This window comes from Gordionus sp. m RMFG-2023, chromosome 5, assembly GCF_954871325.1.
Source record: "Gordionus sp. m RMFG-2023 chromosome 5, tfGorSpeb1-WG-v2, whole genome shotgun sequence".
In the NCBI taxonomy this organism is placed as follows: Eukaryota; Metazoa; Nematomorpha; class Gordioida; order Chordodea; family Parachordodidae; genus Gordionus; species Gordionus sp. m RMFG-2023.
Genome location: NC_088779.1, coordinates 8,921,333 through 8,941,957, shown reverse-complemented (window position 1 = coordinate 8,941,957; position 20,625 = coordinate 8,921,333). Strand labels below are relative to the sequence as shown.

The 20,625-nt window shown below is 26.1% G+C and overlaps 2 protein-coding genes across 4 annotated transcripts; one reads left to right on the top strand and one right to left on the bottom strand.

Moving 5' to 3' along the window:
• Positions 1 to 2,673: 2,673 nt before the first annotated feature.
• LOC135930083 (cyclin-dependent kinase 2-like) lies at positions 2,674 to 3,836 on the top strand. Its single transcript, XM_065466871.1, has 7 exons — positions 2,674 to 2,798; positions 2,837 to 2,914; positions 2,957 to 3,074; positions 3,114 to 3,284; positions 3,322 to 3,423; positions 3,474 to 3,677; positions 3,722 to 3,836. Exons 1-7 carry the CDS (start codon positions 2,683 to 2,685, stop codon positions 3,821 to 3,823), a joined length of 891 nt encoding a protein of 296 aa, XP_065322943.1. The 5' UTR covers positions 2,674 to 2,682; the 3' UTR covers positions 3,824 to 3,836.
• A 64-nt stretch (positions 3,837 to 3,900) lies between these two features.
• On the bottom strand, positions 3,901 to 18,776 carry LOC135930082 (beta-1,4-galactosyltransferase galt-1-like). 3 transcript variants are annotated; one of them, XM_065466870.1, is made up of 4 exons: positions 18,710 to 18,776; positions 5,686 to 5,761; positions 5,262 to 5,616; positions 3,901 to 5,219 (listed from the first exon to the last, which is right to left on the bottom strand). In XM_065466870.1, exons 3-4 carry the CDS (start codon positions 5,560 to 5,562, stop codon positions 4,027 to 4,029), a joined length of 1,494 nt encoding a protein of 497 aa, XP_065322942.1. In that variant the 5' UTR covers positions 5,563 to 5,616; positions 5,686 to 5,761; positions 18,710 to 18,776; the 3' UTR covers positions 3,901 to 4,026. The 3 variants fall into 3 exon arrangements, with proteins under 3 accessions (XP_065322942.1, XP_065322940.1, XP_065322941.1); XM_065466868.1 differs by having other exon boundaries at positions 3,902 to 5,616; XM_065466869.1 differs by lacking the exon at positions 18,710 to 18,776 and adding an exon at positions 10,653 to 10,692 and having other exon boundaries at positions 3,902 to 5,616.
• Between the last annotated feature and the right edge of the window lie 1,849 nt (positions 18,777 to 20,625).

Here is a 20,625-nt window from a genome sequence, read left to right as displayed (position 1 = left end):
CAAATCTATATATTGCAAACAATCATAAACATTGTTTTCCAAATAAACTATCCTTTAAATATAATTTAAAAGGTTTAGATATTTCAGCAATAATGCCATAATAATTAATTCATTATTAATAATGGAGGTTTTAATTAAATTTATTATCTAAAAAATAAATTCTTTATATTCACAAAATATCGATAGTTGGTAGTAGAGATATATTAATTTAAGTTATCCTTTATAAATTATTTGAAAAGAGTATCAATAAATAAATAGGTGAAAATAATAATAAAAAAACATCGCCGCCGAAGGTGGCGGGAATTTTTTAGAGGGGTAGGCAAAGGTTTTTGAAGGGGGTTTGCATCCAGTGAAAATCCTGTCATGTAGACGTTGGGACAAAGGCAGGGTAAAACGTAAAAATGGGAATTTAATATTTGAAGTGGATACGGGAGACAAAATTATTAGAAGACATTTAGACCATATTAAAAAAAAGTCTACGAGTAGCACACCTCTTGATGAAATTACACATTTGAAAACAAATACTAAAAAAGCAATACCTTTTACTGTATAGAAGAAATGATGATAAAAATTTAGGAATACAAGAACAGAGTCTTGTTAGTCAAAGACCAAGCAGGAATATAATTTTGCCCAAAAAATTCGATAATTTTATAATGAAATAAAGACTAAAATTATATATATATATAATAAAATATTTTTCTTAAAAATAAACTTTCAATAGCAAAAGTTAATGAAATATACAAATGATGATAATATAACTATCAAGAAAGGTTGACTGCACGATAAGATTCACATGCTAGAAAAACCTGAGTGGAGATAATTTTTTAAAGGGTGGAATGTTGATATGACCTATTAATACTAACCTTTAAACTGTTTTTTTATGTTTATATAAATTGATTTTTTTTATAAATTTTGAAAATTGATTTTTTTATATAAATTATTATATTAATATGTAAATTGATTTTTTGTTTGTAACATGCTATATAATCATGATATTTTTAGTTTTACAATAGATGTAAAATTTTAAAAATAAATTAAATAAAATTTAACTCATTATACTTATATTCTCAGAAACTTCAATCTAGAAATAAATGAAATAAAAAATTAAATTCGTTTACTTAAATTAAACTCGTAACATTGATTTATTCCTAGAAACTTTAATATATTAATTAAAAATCCGGCTGAAGGCACGCATATTGGGGGGGGGGGGATATAGGGGGCGAAGCCCCCCCCCATAATATTTTGTTAGTTGAGCCCCCTGAGATTGTAAAGGCTAGCGACGTCCCTGAAAAAATTAACCTTGTTTTAGTTATTTATTTTTTTTTCTAGAAAGTTGTTTTATTTTGACTATCAAACAGAATAATATCTACTTGTGAATATGAAATTTATATTTTCTTAATTAAATTTTATACAATGGTGTATTTTGACATTAAATTTACAAAGTGGTTAGCAATTAACAACGTATTCACAAGGTATTTCAAAAATTTAACATCCAGTTCAGGTGAACTCAGGTCTAATAACTATAGGTATTTCTGCTCTTAATTCCAAATCATGACTTAATATTAATAATTTTATCACTTTAATTATATTTCATGTTTTTGGCTAAATAGTTAAATCTGGCTATTCATCTTTTTTATTTTATTAAATTTCTAACTATATTGTTACTAAAAATTATTGTTTTGTTCCTGGGACAATTTGACTATTAATTTTGATCAAAATATATGAATTATTTTGCTTGATCAAGATTAGAACGGTAAATATTATTTTATTTTAATCATATTTATTTACAGATTCTATGTACATTATATCTCAATATTGATAGTAATTATAACTTACACTAAAGAAATTAAGCTTAAAATCAGCCATCACCCACCTTTAAAGTAATTAAATTATACTGTAGTTCTCGGGTATAGGCTTTTTCTTTGTCCCACTCTTTTTAAATTAAAGCCTATAGAGGTTTAAGCAAAATTTTTCGAAATGTTGTGCCTACAAGTACGTGCGGCTTGCCCACAAACGTGTGAAGGGCTCCTCATATTTTACTTTATACTTAACTTAAATCTTCCAATTATGGAAATGAGGAAAACCTAGCGTAGCTCTGTTGTAACTACAACGCTTGAGAGGGCGCATGCGCTCTAATTCCGTATATTGCACTTTTTACTTTCACAAAACCGGTTATCATATCAAACATTTTTTAAATATTTACATAACATTAAAATTAGAATATTAATTTGATACTTTGAAAATTTACTCAATAATATATGTTTTATTATTTTTATATCCATATCGCAAAATATAAGTTCAACTAACTTACGAGATTACAATTTACCTTAAGTTCCTAAATATACTATTTAGAATTACTTATAAGTCCTCAAAATATAATTCAACATAATAATGCAAAAATACATAAATATTCCTATAAATCAGCTGACCAAATTCTGATTTAAATTTTAGTTATTAAGATAAGTGGGATGGTGAGTTCATTTTTAGTAAAAACTTAATAATTATATAATTAAATTTTGATTTATTATTTTGGTGTTCTTTGTAGATCGTTTAAAAATTTTACCAAGACAAAATAATGATTAATTTTCTGTTATTACCTAATTTCAAATTAATACTGATTAATTTTTTATAATCACCTGATTTTAAATTCGTCTGCTTCACCGCCAAATTATTCACATTTGAATGGAAAATTATGAAAATTTTGATAAAATAGGCGAAGGCACTTATGGTGTTGTATACAAAGCTAAAAATAAAAAAACTGGAGAATATGTGGCATTAAAAAAGATACGAATCGATAGGTATAAAATAAATTTTGAAATTGATATATTTGTATAAGTGAGAGTGAAGGCGTTCCTAGCACTGCAATTAGAGAAATATCTATACTTAAAGAACTTGATCATCCAAATATTGTGAGGTGTGATATCTCATTATTTATTTATAATAATTATTATCATAGATTATATGATGTTATTATAACTGAAACCAAACTCTACCTTGTATTTGAATATTTGGAAATTGATTTAAAAAAGTTTTTAGAAGAATCTTCAAATATGCTATCCATATCATTAACTAAAGTATTTAAATTTTTTAATAAAAAATTAATGTAAGATTAGAGTTTTATATGGCAATTATTAAAAGCCATTGCATTTTGTCATGCACATCGAATATTACACAGGGATTTAAAACCACAAAATTTATTAATAAATTCCTTTGGTTCAATTAAATTAGCTGATTTTGGTTTGGCCCGGTCATTTGGGTTCCCTCTACAAAAATACACACATGAAGTAATTTTATCATAAAATTAAATAAAACCTTCCATAGATAATCACATTATGGTATCGTGCTCCTGAGATATTATTAGGCACTAGTAAATATTCAACTTCAGTTGATATTTGGAGTTTGGGATGCATTTTTGCAGAGATGGTACATTTATATATATGTACACATCTTAATATTTAAATGTATTTTATTAGTTAAACCATAAACCATTATTCCCTGGTGATTCAGAAATTGATCAATTATTTAGAATATTTAGAACCCTAGGAACACCTGATAATAATATGTGGCCTGGTATTAACAACCTACCTGATTTTAAATCGACATTTCCTAAATGGACAACAAAAGATATCAATTCAATTGTACCAGATTTAGATCTAGATGGTGTTGATTTATTAACTGTAAATTAAAATAAGTATTATTTATTTTTATAAAAAAACAACAGAAGATGCTGGTTTACCATCCAAATAAACGTATTTCTGCAAAAATGGCATTAGGACATAGATATTTTACAGATGTGAAAACCTTACCTATCCAAATTAGATAAAAACATGTTGCATACATATTTATTCTATATTACAATTATATAATTATAAATTACAATTCATGTCTAATAATATAAATAAAAAGAAGATACCTTTGGTTTTATACAATCACAATGCTTAAATGTTGTTTCTAGTAATTATGACTAGGAATGAATAAATAAATGCTCTTGAGAGTTTATATGTGAGATTCGTTTGAGACTTAGTATTATATTATAATTTTTCTTTTATAAAATTCTTTTTCATAACGCTTCAGATTATTATCAAAAATATAATCCTCACAATTCATATCATAACCCCTGTTGCATGGTCGATAATGATGCAATATCAACAAATCAGGATCTGCATTATCAGGAGGAATTTCCTCATAGGTCTGTTTACTGATGTGATGTATACCTTGTTCAAATATTAATTTGGGTTTGACTAAACATTTAGTTCTAACACTGCTAAGCATGGTAGTTCGTTTGGTTATATCAAATACAGAATGTCCGTTGAAAGAAATAGGTTGTCTTTTGGTATTAGCTTCAAAAAATGCTCCTTTAACTCTCAAGCCAGAAACATTAGCAGGCCAATTACTGGAGGCATCATTTATCATGGTCTGCCAATTCTTGTGTTTTCGGGGCACAATAAACTCGTCCACATCATTGAAAGCAAGCAGGTCATATTTGTACATGTTCCGGTATAGGCAATCAGCAATGCTTAAACTTTGACCATAATTCCACACTTGTTTGGATGCATGATCTAATGGTAAGAACCATGGGGTTATGGTAACTTGTCCTAAAAGTTCATAATGTCTCAAGATTTTTAAGTAGGGATAAGCTGCATCATCATCTGTAGTTAAGTAGAAGAAGAGTTTGTGGGCACCAATGATCTTGGATAGTTCCACGAAAGTAATGATGGCATCAGATGAAAAGTTTCCATATAAAGGAGGCACACATATCCCTGCATTTGTTACTCTTGATCGAAGGGACTTATTAAAATTAAGCCATTCCTCTGGAAGTTTAACAGGAACCATACGTGAGTGATTGTTATGCGAAAATGTAATGATTATTGAGGAAAATGGTTTAGTCGCAAAGGTATTCAAGAGATGCATGGTATAACTGGCCGGCGTCTGACATGACACATAAAAGGTTCCCCATTGCATGTCGTGATTTTCACAAGTTTCGTAAAGCACTCCAGAGGAGTTGAAAGTATTGGTTTTATTACGGTATTGATTTTGGTTAAATGTGCACGTGTATGAATCGATGTTAAAATCCTTATCGTCGCTCCCATAAAAACGGCGCGCAAAATCGCGCGGGCGATTGTTAAAACTATTTTGCCGTGACCACCGTTTTAATATAAAAAGTCTGATATAATGATTCTTCCCTGAAGTTTTCTTGGAATATCTATCATCCCAGAAAGCTGAAAAAAAATAAGTATCTGAATCTATATACTGAAAACTACTGATGTGAGGTTCATTAAAATTAACATCAGAATATTCTGATCTGTTGATTTTGTTGGTATCACTTTTAAAAGGTCTACGTCGGTGGATTTCCGACGTTTTTTTATTTAACCAATTGGAAATGTCGATTTTCAAATCAACATGTGAAGGGTGTAATAGGCGTCGTGTACCAGTTGTTTGGGTAGGGTGAGTTTCATAAAATCTTTGACCGAATGCATAAAAAAATAAGACCCCCACTATGGAATAACTGGCAATCGTGGCGATGATAATAATGCGAAAATAACTTTTTGAAAGGTAAAACATCAATTTTTTTTCTTTACAGTCTTATTATAGAAGATCGGAATTTGACTTTTCTTCCTGCATATAATTTTTTTTTTAAATTAAGAATATAATATATTATAATTTGCAGAATATTTAAATAAATACCTTTCTTCCTTGTTTTCCCCTTGTTTAAAGCAATTATGAGATTCTATGTATGTGTAATACCATGATGGTAAATACCCTGTATGTAATAAAATTGATTAATTTTTATAATATTAATGTTTTTAATTATATTTCATATAATAATAGTAGTGTTGTTAAACGGCTCGTTTTAAGCCGATTTTTAAAAACGGCTACTCAATATTCCAAATAGAAAAATATTACGCAAACCTGAAGATTTTGCTCATAGAAGGAACAAAGGTCTAGACATATATTAACGAAATCTCGAGGCTTAGGCATAATTTTTCTGGCTAAAACATTGAGTTAGACGTTTTAAAAAATCGGCTCAAAATAAGCCTTTTAACAACACTAAATAATAGTAATTCACTAACACAATTTTTGATGAACATTTACCTAGAAATGATAAAATCTTATGAGCAGATTGAAACATTTTTTTAAAATTTGCCGGGTTCGGGATTATGTTGTGATTTTGAAAAGAGTTCGGTTCAGTTTTGGTAAAAACAGGTTAGGAACTCGGTTTAAAAAATTTAAGTTTAATTAGTTTTAATTACCAGGGTTTAACTTTTGCTCACAATTCAAAGATAAAAAAATTTGAGAATGCTTAAGGAATATTTTTGAGCAAATTAAAAAAATGATTTTGTAAAATAATCTATGATTTTGTAAAAAAAATCTATCATTTTGTTTCATAAAAAACATCTGGGAATTTTTTTAAAAATCTAAATAAACATTAAAGAGAAAATCATAGAAGATTTTTTACAAAAAACATAAAAAAAATTTGAGCAAAAAATCTTCTGAGCATGCTCAAAATTTTTTTTAAGAAAAAATCTTCAATAGATCTATATGGTGATAAGATAAATTTAATGAAGAAAAAGCTTTCCGTGCTAACTTATGTGTACTTGAGAAAATTTAACGATTTTAGGCTGGGTTTTCTTTATTCCTTCCAATATTTAAGTATATATCCTGGTTTAGATTTATACCCTGATATATCAAATAGAGGGCAAACATAGATTATTATATTGTAATTTATCTAGCCTAAGAAACATGTTAATTAAGTTCCATCTTTTCTTCATCATTTCGTTGATCAGTAATCTCAGAATTTTTACTATCAAACACTAATCAACTGTAATATTAATATTCTCGATTTTGCATTCTCGTCCATAAATTTATTAAATGTCGTTTTGACAAAAGTTCATCTTCTGATATTAAAATTTGGTATCTAAAATAAAGGGCAGGAAGAAGTACATCATTTATAAGATAGTCACGTTCAAGTATTTTTATGATAGTTGCTAATACATTGGCAAGAGAAGTAGTGATAGTGTCTCACGATCTCCAAGAGATATTTTAGCCATTTAGCATAAAAACTATAAATGTTATTTGCTCATTCTGCAAAATCTTGTTACAATTTTTAGTGGATCATATCACCGAGATTTGCAGAGGTACCATTTGCAGCCATCACCTATACAAGACCATGTATGGTTATGATATTGGTATTAATATTAGTAAAACATTTGTCATCATTGCTTTAATTTATCGGAGATTCAAAAATGAAATTTTTAAATCCAAATTTGTGGAATTTTTCAAAAATTTTAAAAATTATATTGGAAGTTTATAAATAAAAATGTCTTATAATAGCTGCTTGAAATAAGGATTAAATGGCTTTAAAAATATTTATAGAGCTCGGAATAAATCGTTTCACATCTTATTTTAGCCCATTAAATGTTCATGTTTTTCTAGTGAATAAAAAGGAGATTTTTTTAAAATTCCTTTTCTTTTAAGTCTATTTTTAAGGACCGGGAGATGTCGGTAATTATTCACATGCTAAAAATATCCCTATATGCAATTTTTTTTTTATTTTGAAGCTAAGCCTATTCCTTATATGCGCTTTTGCTTTATAAAAATTAAGCAGATGTGATAAATATACCTTAAAACGAATTTGAAAAATTGAGAAAAAACTTACCCAAATCAGGTCTTCACCTATATCTAATTTATCAACCCCACTAGCCCAACAGGCATTGGCTTATATGTAGATCCCTTTTATTATAATTTTAAGTGTCATTTTAGTATGAGACTATTTACCGACATGGTGTTCCGTAATTATATTTTTAAAAAAAACAGAAAAAATTATGATAGTTTCTGCACCATTGATCATTTAATGGTAATTTTTAATATAAAATGTATTCTGCAAATAAAAAAAATATGCCATTACCATATATATACCAATATTTAATCAATAATATGAAATCATGTCAAATGATCAAACCCAACACAATATATTTTTTTGATTCCATTCAGACATTAATGTTTAAAATTATTTTGAGATAGTCAAACTTTCAGTCAATTGATCCAAAAATTACCTATTTCTATTGAGTATCTTGTTTTTAAGTTGTTAGCAATGAAAATAAAGAACCATGCATATGAAATCATGTTAACAAATGTTCTAAATATTATTTTTAAAAAACTATCTTTAAATTGTATAATTGGGATTAGAGGTCGGTGCCGTCTCAAGGCCCGATAAATTGGGCAAAATATTTTACCGGGTCGGGTCGAAGTTTTGAAAATGTTTTTAAAGTTGATTAGACAAATTTATTTCGTTTTCTTTCATATAAAAAAATTATTAGCCGAGTCGGACAAATCGTACAAATATATTTTAATCCGGGCAGAAAAATACGCTAAAAAATTTCCATTGTCTAATTCGGGCATCTCATAAAGATTATATAATTGATTATAAATTAAATTAGTCAAAATTAAAATTAGAAATCGTACAATATTGAGTCGTTTGCCAGACAAGGAAATAATATAATTTCTATCTGATATACATTGTAGTTTAATTACAATGAAAAAATTTTCAAGGACAAAGTTGGTGTTGAAATAAAAGAAATATGTTAAAAATAATAATAGATATTCTTAGGACAATTTTTCAAAAATTGGCAAGAAAACCATTTAATTCTGCCTAAGTTATAATAATTAATTTATAAATAATATCAATTTTAAAATTGAACGTTGTAGTGGTAGTCAATTATTTTAACACCCTTTCAAGTAGGTCTTTACCAAAATTCCAGATCTGCAGCAAAATTACAAATATACGGTTTTTTAGACTGATTCAATTTTACCGATAAATTTTTAATAATAAAATTATGGATAAAATGTGTATATGAGAATATAACAAATCAAAAAAAAATATCAATAAAAATAAATATGCGTCATAAAGCTTATTAAGATATTTGAATCTTAAAAAAAACAAATAATCATACCATTTTTAAAAAAAAATAATATATCCATCATAAATAAATAATTTTTAAATATCGGATCGAATCTGCCAGTTTAACGATATCGGCCGAAAACCGGTATTTCTAAAATCGGGTCTATCTAATATTAAAAAACATGGGTTGGGGACATTTTTTAACAGACTAGAATGTAAAATATTTCTTTTTAATCCTACTAGCCAATTAACTAGCTGAGAAATCAGGTGATTAATAATTTAAGCAAACATTCATGCCTAATATTATTGACACAAGGCTTTGCAAAATAATACCTACATTATTTTGACTGATCAATAAAAACTAACTCCGAGACCAAAAAAAAAGAAAATTTTTTATCAAACTTTTAGAAAATGTGTTCCGATTTATTTGATTAGCCAATATTTTTTTTTTAAATTAATGAAAAAAATTATTGTAGGTTAAATGACTTGATGGTTGTTATTTAAATTTTTTCCCTGTCCCACTTAACAGACGGCTTTCCGCCGATAATCGCAGACTGGACGGGATTACGAGAATACACTAAATAACACTTCTAAACTAACGCAGTGCATGAAAAGGTCTGAATCCGCGGATGACAAAATTTATTTTGATTTTAAAAGCCGACTGGATCATATAAGCAAATTCTTTTAAATTCCATTAAGATTTCGAATCTCTAAAAAAATCAATTTTTCCTTTCTAAGATATCTAATTAGCACACTGAAAATTGTGATTTAAAAAAAATAGTTCAGAGAGGGCGTGGTCTGGCCCAGTTCTGGGATAACTTGTGAAGAATATTTTTCGCTGTTTGAGCTTAAGTTTTTTTTAAAATACTGAGCTTAGAAATTAAGACAAATTTATGTCGTTTTTCATCGTAAATAATATTATGAGCCGGGCAGAACAACTTGTACAAAATTATTAATGCGACAAACCTTTTTTTTAGTTTAGACTAAAAAATTTCTAGAAAATTGAAGGTTTAAGAATTTAACATACAACGATTCCGTTTATAAAGGATTATAATTTTTAATTAATTTATAAGAAGTAAAGAATCGTCTGCCTATTAAAAATGGATGAAAAGAGGAATATTTTAGAAATGTTTATTTAGCTTTAAGTTCAGAAATATATTTTTTTTTTGTAATCGCAAAATAATAATTGCGGGAATTCCGTATGAGAATAATTGCAAAAAAAGTAATATTTATATTCCATTTTATAACATAAGTTTTTATGTTATGTTAAATTTTATAATATAATTAAAACAACAAAGAATGGATTTTTTGCCTTCCATTATCGGCTTTCTTAAGAAAAAAATACACGGTGTAGAATGAATGATTTTTATTAAAGGTTTGGAAAAAAATTTCCCAATTTTTGGACGCTACTTTAAAATTAATAATATAAAAAAATGGCGTCTACCATATAAAGGAAACAGAATAAGGAAAATGTGTATATCTATCGAAATTTTCTATTATATATAAGTAGGAAAAATTTATATTTTTTTAAAAAATATAATCCAAAGGTATATTATTAAAAATATCAGCAACATTTACCTCTAAAAAACGATTAAAACCTGATACTATAATATTATAAACTATGAATAAAAAAAAATAGCTTTGTTCATCCCATCCTAGTCCCACAATCGCGATGAGAACATAGGTAAGTATGAAAAAGTGGTTATAATTATGGTGTTATAAATTTAAATTAATATAAAGACTATTAAATTACCTTTTGAAATTGAATAAAATATAACAAAGCAATTATGAAAAGTGATTTTATTTATTTTTTAAAAAATATATTTTTTTATGAATATAAATTTAGGCCAAATAATTTATAACAATTTCCTTTAAAAAATAAAAGTTTTGTATGTTCATAACAATAATAATTATAAATAGTAAATTTATATAATTAAGGCGGCTATAATTACAATATATTTTATTTTGTAAGCCAAAATAAAATTAGTTGTTATTTCCCTTTTAAACATTATTTTTAGGCCGTAGAAGTAAAGCGCTGCAAGTCGTGATTGTCTTAAAAAAAATTAGAAATTCGGGCCAGGCTTCTTTAAAAAAAATGATAATTATAATTTTTCGAAGATTAGAAAACAGTGTAATCAGTGGTTTTTTATTATATTTAACTTTATAATAAAGTGGTTATAATAAGTGATTATTACTTATATTTAACCTTATAATAATTGAGGTGAACCAAAAGAAGGTTTTTTTACTTAAGGAAAAGAATGTTTATCAAAATTTGCCAACATCTGTATTGCTATATATGATTCATTAAGTCCTACAACCGTATCTTGGTTCGACTTATCACTAAACAGCAGGTTGTTCAGCTGGCTAGCTTTGAGAGTAAAGGAAAAAACGAGAAAAAATAACGATGCCACTAAATACTTAAAACAACCTAAAATAAGGTGTCCTAGTTCAAAATCTGTTTAATTAAGTATCAAAATTAAGTCGAATCAGGACACAGCCTACTGACTTAACTTATATAGTTTTGGATTTTTTTAAAAATATTGTTTTATTTCTGATAAATTTTATAGATAGTTAGTATATATTTCTTTTAGATATAAATTATTATAACTTTATATAGTCATAAAATTACCTTAAAAAATGTAGTTAATTTATATTTTTCTAATAAATTTCTCGCTGGGCCTAAAATCAAAATAAAATTTTGGAAATTGAATTCGTAGGGTACATGGTAGGACTTAGTTGAACCAAAAAATTTTCTTAATAGATAATATATATTATTCAGAATCTGCATAACCAGAAAAATATGGATCGAACACATATTTGCCAGATATTTTTCATTATAGTGTGAGTTTTTAATATAATAGTTCGGAGGGGTAGGACTTCGCCTCCATATATCATTTTACTCTTGCCCAGCCTTTGCCTTGGTTTATCGTTTAAAAGTGTAAAAGATATTCTTCATATATGCTATGAAGATAAGCTTAAATTTCTTTGAGTGAATAATTATGAAGATAAATCTGCAGGCTGTATTCATTAACTGAATATTATCTAGGATTATGTATATGAGTGTGGAATAAAGAATATAAAATTGTACATTGTCTCTATAAGTGGAAAATTATTGTTGAGACATGTATCCATTCCTATCATTCGTTTGATCTTTTTTCAGATAATTTTTCTTCGTAATAAGAATAAAAATGATATTCTTAAAAGAGAATGTCCAATCTGTATATTTTTTTGATTTAATAATAATTTTTCAAAAGTTGGATAGTTTTTTAATGTCATTAGGATTATATAAAAAATAACAAATATTACGATTTTATTATGAAAACTAGATAAAGTGTGAGAAAAAAAAAGTGATTTTCAAATTAATTTTCTCAAAAAAAGTAATAGTGCGCACAAATTAGACTATTAACAAAATTATCTTATAATTTAATCATGTTTAAAAATATAAGATTTGAATTTGATTTTTTATTCGACCCTCTCTGTATCCTTTATTTTTATTATTACACTAATTTCATTAAATGTACCAGTATATAGATTTTATTATATGCTAGAGGATATAAATAAACTTTTTTTATTACCTAATATTTAATCTATTTATTATCTCTATAATTTTTATAGTTATCACCCCAAGAATAGTTATCCTTATCCTAGGATGGGATGGTTTAGGCCTCACCTCTTTTCTTTTAATAATATTCTACAAAAATCATTCTTCTATAATAAAAGCCACTATAACCCTAAGAATTAACCGAATTGGTGATGTAATAATTATTTTATCTATATTTTTCTTGAGTCCTAATAATATTGACATAATCTCTAACATTAATTCTACTGCCCAAAACCCTATTCTTATTTTAACATTTAACACAACACTACTAGCAGCTTTTATTAAATCTGATCAATTGCCGTGAAGGGCTGATGGCTGCTCCTACCCCAATCTCTTCATTAGTTCATTCCAGAACCCTAGTATGTGCAGGAGTAATCCTGACATTGCAGGTTCTGAAATGAACTAATAAATATAGGCGTAAGAGCAGCCATATGGCTGCTAGCAGCCAGCCTCTTCATTAGTTCATTCTCAGCCTGAAAGGAAAGGGATATTAAAAAAATCATCGCTCTTAGAACTATAAATCAAATAAGACTTTTACTAATTCTTGCTGTAAATAAACTTTTTTATTTATGTTTAACCCATTTAATATCCCATGCCATCTTTAAAAGTAATTTATTTATAAGAGCAGGAAGAGTTTTCTACTCTAATAACAACTCACAAGAAACCCGGATAAACCCTATCAATTCTAACAATCCTCTTTTTTATTCCTGATCACTAATAGCTTTCCCATGCTCTACGGGGTTTTTTTCTAAAGAACACTCATTAATAGAATCTAGCAGATCCTACTATAATAATCATTTTTTTATATGAGCCCTAATTTTTCTATCCGTATTTTTAACAGTTGGATACTCCTTTCGCATTTTAAAGTCTATAAATTTCAAAGAAAGTAGACCTCTTTCGAAATTTATGAAATCTCATTACACATGAAGCTTATCAATTCCTATAATACTTTTAGGGGTAGGAAGAATTGTTATAGTTTGAGAAATATTTATATGAAATCCTATATCTAACTATTTTATTCTTTTAGCACCTATGATTTCAGGATTATCTGCAATATTTGTAGAGGGTTTCAGGATGTCTCTCTCGAAAAATATTGCAGTAGAAATCCTGAAATCCCTATTTCCCAACCTCATAGGATTTTCCATCCTAAAATCCTCGACAAATATTGCAGATAGAAATCCTGTGAGGTTGGGAAATAGGGATTTCTATTGTCGTACTACTTTTACTGACAATATCTTGGAATTTACTGTAATGAATCTTTAGATATAGCTTATATTACTTAAAGCATAGCTTTGAAGCAGCTAAGAATTTTTACCCAAAATGTTTAATTAATAAATAAGATTTAACTTTTAAATAAATTATTATAGGTTTTGAAGACCTACGGTTTAAACTTTAACCTAAAATCCTTTAGCCTATATATAATAAATTTACTAGTATAACGCTAATATAAAATAAGATAGAATTAAAAGTGTCACTCTAATTTTTCTATCATATACCCCCTTTACCTTTTTGTAAAAAATTTTAGGTATTAAATTTAACATTAAATAGACGGATCAAACTATAATCATGCGATAATACTAATAGTACCCCACCCGAAAGTAATAAAAGTACTATTAATATTATCGCTTGATTATTAATAAGATTAATAACCCCCACCAACTTCATCAAAAAAATGTTGGATGGGGGAATCCTGACACAGAAAATAATAAAAATATTATTAGACTAACCCCCTATTACTTTATACATTAATAGGTAATTAGCTTTTGCATTAACTATTTAAAACTATCATTTTTAAATTTTTTACTCTAAAAATTTGGGAGATATACATTCCACTAAATAATAAAAAATAATAAATTCCTTTTCTCAATCATAGCAATACCCACACTGATATCCCAATAGAAGAATACACTATAATTAACAAAAAACTTCTTATAAAAATCGGTGCCAAAGATCAGAATAGGGCTCTTAACACGAGAAAAATCATAATTGGATTGTCTCAAGATCCAAAATAAGTGGCTGGCAGTTTTTTGTACCAAATAGTACAATTATAAACCAACAAAGGATTCCACCCCTCTCCCAAAATAATAAAACGTAAAAATAGAACTAAATTTAATGCTAATCCCTGTTAAAAATAAATAAAGGAGGAAGTTCTAAACATCCACAAAATACTTCCTAACCATATCATCCGTAATATAACTTTTAAAATTTATAAGGGATTTTACAATCATAGAACCCATAAGCTTTAATTTTAGCTTACCTTATTATTTTAAACGTAAAATAGAATTTATTTTAAATGTAAAATAGAATTTATTTTAAATGTAAAATAGAATTTATATTAAACATAAAATAGAATCTTATTTAAAAGTAAAATAGAATCTATTTTAAACGTAAAATAGAATTTATTTTAAACGTAAAATAGAATTTATTTTAAACGTAAAATAGAATTTATTTTAAACGTAAAATAGAATTTATTTTAAACGTAAAATAGAATTTATTTTAAACGTAAAATAGAATCTTATTTAAAAGTAAAATAGAATCTATTTTAAAAGTAAAATAGAATTTATTTAAAACGTAAAATAGAATTTATTTTAAACGTAAAATAGAATTTATTTAAAAGTAAAATAGAATCTATTTTAAAAGTAAAATAGAATTTATTTTAAACGTAAAATAGAATTATTTTAAACGTAAAATAGAATTTATTTTAAACGTAAAATAGAATTTATTTAAAAGTAAAATAGAATCTATTTTAAAAGTAAAATAGAATTTATTTTAAACGTAAAATAGAATTTATTTTAAACGTAAAATAGAATTTATTTTAAACGTAAAATAGAATTTATTTTAAACGTAAAATAGAATTTATTTTATCAATTTTAACTCTCGTTTATTTTACTAGTTAATTAAATTAAATAGTGATTTTAATTAAGAATTTGGATCTTAATTTGATAGAAATTCTTATACACTATTACTAATAAATATAATTTAGTTTCATCAAAATAAAATAAACTTAGCAACTCAAGCTGTAAACTTGAGTATAAGACTATATTATATTGTAGTTGTTTACTATACTCCGCTAAAAACAAGCAAGTACACTTATTATTTAAGTTATAGATTTTAAATAAGATTAAATATTATAATAATTAATAAGTTGAGTATGTAACTCAAAGATGCTGTACAAAGGTTTTTATCAAAATTTAAAGGAAGATAAAAGTAATATTATCTCAAACCCCCAAAGTTTGTATTTTTTAAACTAACTTTAATATAATAAATTTACTAAGACAGCTGTCTCTACTCTTAGGAGAACTAAGAGTACCCCTAACCCTAAAGGGTGGGAGACATATCCTAATGCAGCGTTTCAAAAAGCTAATAATGCATCTTAAATGCAATCGTTTAAATTGGACATTTTTTTTTGTTTTAAATTTAGACGTTTCACATTTAAAAAAAATATATTAACGGTTCATTTACGTTTACATTTTTTGATTTGCGTTCTGAAACCCTGCGTTGAAACGTTCAATTTGTGCGCAATATAAGGGTGAGGAGTGAGTTCAAAATTTAGGCCGAAATCGTGATATCTGACTGTTAAACGGCTTGATTTGAGACGATTTTTAAATATGGCTAACTCAATATTTAATCCAGAATAATATTACGCAAGCCTGAAGATTTTATTCATAAATGGTACAAAAGTCTACATATTTATTAGAGAAATTCGAGACTTTGGCATTTTATGGTCAAAATATTGAGCTAGCCATTTTAAAAATCGGTTCAAAACGAGCCGTTTAACAACACTACATCTGACAACCTTGGCCGAGCTAAATGTGTAGAAAATTTTTTGGACAAAGCTAAAATATTACAGGTCAGAAACCATTTTAAAAAATCTTCAAATGTTAGTTCAGGCTAAGTTGCGCTGATCTCTAATATTACGATTTGTAAATATAAGAGATCTGCTTTTTTTTTTAAAAATCAGGACCGGGCCTAAAAATTTTTTTTTAAATACTCGGGCCTGGCCAATTTTTTAAATCGCTACTACAATATGATTAAAAATGAATAAATATATTTAAAAATTGTATCAGAATAATATATCACATTCATTCACTTCTCATATTTACATTTCAAAACCATTATCGATCGTTAGAAAATACTTATCGTGTTAAATATAGGTAAAATATTTTACAAATTATTCAACTAATTATAATTATTTTTAGGTGAAATATAAATTTTATATTTACACCTAATTATTTCATTATCTTTTTTGGTATTACATGAAAATAATCTTCATTTATCCTCTTTTAAAAAAGAATATAGTTTTAAAAGTTAATGATTTCGTATTTGGTAAAAAAAACAACGAACCAAAAGCTGAATAGGTATATTTATTATAAAAGGTGGGCCCTTAAAAAACGGATAGGGCCTGAAAATTTAAAACCAGTGGCGGGCCGAAATTTATTTCAAAATTATCCAAGGCGGGCAGGGCCGATTTTTTTACGAATGCTCGGGCTGTGCAATTGGTACTTATGTGGGACTTTTTTTAAAAAATTAAAAAGAATATTTTAACAATTTAATATCTATTCGTGCGAGTATAAATATTTGTATGGCTTATATTATATTCCATTAATTGTAATATATATTAAGTTATATTTAAATAAATTAAAATTAGTTGACATTTTCAGTAGATACTTTTTAAATTCATATTAAGCTAATGTCACCCTAATCTGGTAGCTAGATACTTCAGCATATTGATCAATACAATAAAAATCACTCTTAATTCTTTTCTATAAGATTTTCTCGTCTTCTCTCTAGTGTCGTGACAGATTAGATTTGAAACAATTTTTTAAAAACGACTAATTCATTATTTTATAGATCGAGCTAAGGTTTGAACATCGATTAGCAAAATCTCGAGTCATAAGCAATCTTTTAAGTTCGCTGTTTTTAAAAATCGGCTCGAATGTCGTTTAACAATAAATATAGCTTTAAGTTTATTTCAAATATGAAAGTGTTTTTGTGATATTTTAATCAGATAATGTTAATTATTATAATTGATCACCTTCAGAAAAGAAAAGTGACAAATTGTAATATTGGATTGAGCCTTATAAAATAGAAAATATAATTTCGTTAGCTGAGTATTAGATCCATTTTTTTAAAAAAATAAAAAATTATATGACTATAATAATGCCAATAACGGATTATTTTTAAATTATATTTTAATATTTTTATTGTTTATTTGGAAGAATGAATACAGTATTGAAGAATTCAAAAAAAAAATGCATGTAAAAATGTGAATATAAAAAATTATAATAATTGAAACACTTGTCATGTGCTAAATCTATATCTCCATCTGTTATTCTTAAGATTTCAATCCTATTTTAAACATATGGGATTTACTCAAATGAATGCGTAAAAGTAGTGATATAGTACTTTTAAAAAGTATAGTTTGTCTAGAAATCAATATCCTATATGTTCAAATTTTAATGCCACAAAAAATCACCTGTATAAAGATGAATTTAAATAATACAATTTTACTTTAGCTAGGCACAAATAATTATATTTTAAGCACAGTAGGATGCTAATTTTGGAAAGGGTTAGATATTTTAAATAATATATAAAAATTTCCATAAATTTTTGCTAGATATTTTATATTAATAAAGGTTTTAAAAAAAATGATCTTTCATGATTATTGAATTCAAATAAACTAAAAATAGCTTTAAATGTAAAAGGTACAGCTATTTTACCTTAGTGCAAGAAAACGTTTGTCAATTTGCACATAATTAAATAAGCTTTCTTCAATTTGTAAGGACTATAATGCTAAACAATAATAGTACCATTTTTTTAAATAATGTAAAACCAAAACATTTATAATCTAATAGAAACTGATGAATATTATGAAAATATTGTAGATTTGATAATCTAATAGGAACTGATAAATATTATAAAAAAATTTAAAATTTGATAATATATTTAAATTTATATAAATAAATTATTGTAAAAAATTTTATATACTAATAAAAAAAATTATTTATTATGACTATCAGTTTTAATTTAAATATAGAAAATATATAGGGCTAGATATTCCATATTTATATTAAAATGCAAACATTAAAACTCATGTGTTAGCAAAATTTCTTATATTTTATTATTGTAATTGATTCCATTTAATATATATCTTATTGAATGTTGTTTTAATTCTTAAGTGTGTTTAAAGATAATAAGATGTAATATACTTTATTTAATGTTCTACATATGTTCTCACATTTGTAAAAATAGGATAGGAGCTCACTTATAAGGCAGGGGACCGCTACCTTATGACCGGTAATGCTTTGTAAAACCTACCAAGTTCTAGATGGCAATCATCCTCAAATCTAAGCAGAAAAGATTAAGCAGAAAAGATTTATATTAAATTTTTTCTAAGATGTGCAACATTTTATTAATTATACTATTTAGAAAACTACCATGGATTAGACTATATCGTTTCACCTATGCACCAGTGCTAAAATAAAATTCAACATCTAACCCATGTTAGTTTTGCCCAATTCTGTCGATTTTGTTGCATTTTCTTAATATTATGAATAGAATCATCGATGACACTGTTATATAATTTAAATTCTTCGATTTGAAACAAAGTGTAAATGACTCATTTTGGTTATGAATAAACCCATAGTTACAAAATTTAAGTTTATTATCAAGAATTGAAATTGGCATTATTGTATCCTTTATCAAACGTATTAATATATTTGGCTTTATTATAGCCGTAATTTTACATATTCTTTAAAATGAATGTTTATAATTATTATTATTATCATTTCTATTTTTATTATTATTATTATCTTAACCTGAATATTTTTATTTGCCATTCCTTCTGCCCGTTCAGAAACGATTGCCAGATCAAGATTAAATTGGAAAGTCAATATATTATTATTTATATCAACACCATCGGGACATAGAGCTCTAAAATATTTTTCCAATCCTGGTATTTCCTTGCCAATCATAAATTACGTAAACGCTCGTCAATATCATTAAGATATTGGGAACACTTGTCAATTATTCTAATTTATTCTGCAATTGAATTATAGTTTCTGTTAGATCTTAAAGTCTAACAAAGTCAAATCTAGACGCAAAAGTTGTCGAAGTCGGTTTAAATATTTTAAGACATATTCACTTTATCTCCTTAAAGGCTGGTGTTTCAATTGAGTCAAGGTAGCAGCAATGATCGTCGAACTGATTAGATCGTTGTTAAATGCCCAATTTGGGTTGATTTTAAAAAACGATTGATTAAAATTTTAGCCAAAATAATAGTGTGTAAGCCTCAAAATTTAGCAAGTAGGAGCAAAATCACCAGGCTTACACATTATTATTATGGTTATAATCTTAATCTAGCTCTAGAATTAAATTTTAAAAGTTTAAAATTAAGGAAATTTAATGTCATCAGATATTTCCCAATTTTTTTTGTTATGTTACATAATAGAATTTATGTGCTATAGAAAACATATTTTAAATTCTTTTAACTCAAGATAATAATATGTGAAAAATGAAAACAATTTCATAAAATGAGTGTTGAATACATTTTCTAAAACATTTCACTACGCCCATATAATAGAGGATTCCTTGTAATTTTTCTTAAAAAATTCCCAAATAAAATTAACATTCTTTTTATGCTAGATATATATACTACCTTAAAAATAAAATGATTTACTCCTTGAAAAAATAAACATTCTGAAAAAAAAATAAAAGAAAATAAGCTAATACTTTTGTATTAAACTAGAAATTAAACATAAGGTGAATCAAATATGATATTGTTTATATTTTAATAAATAAAAGAAAATCATATAAACAGTATGTAATTATAACTTTGATAAATAGGCGCCATTAAAATAAAGTAGAAAAATGCACAATATTTATGATAAATGAATTGAAAATTAATTATTTTGTTATTTTTTTCAAATAATATTGAACCTCATTCTTTAAAAATAATAATTTTATGTCTAATCATTGTATATGATTTGCAGTAAATTTATTAAAAACTTCATTTCGCTAAAGAATTTTGTAATGAAGACATTGATTATCGAAAAAGGAAAATCAACACCAATGATTATTTTTTTATCGATAAATATAGTAAAACAAACATTTAATCAAAATAAAA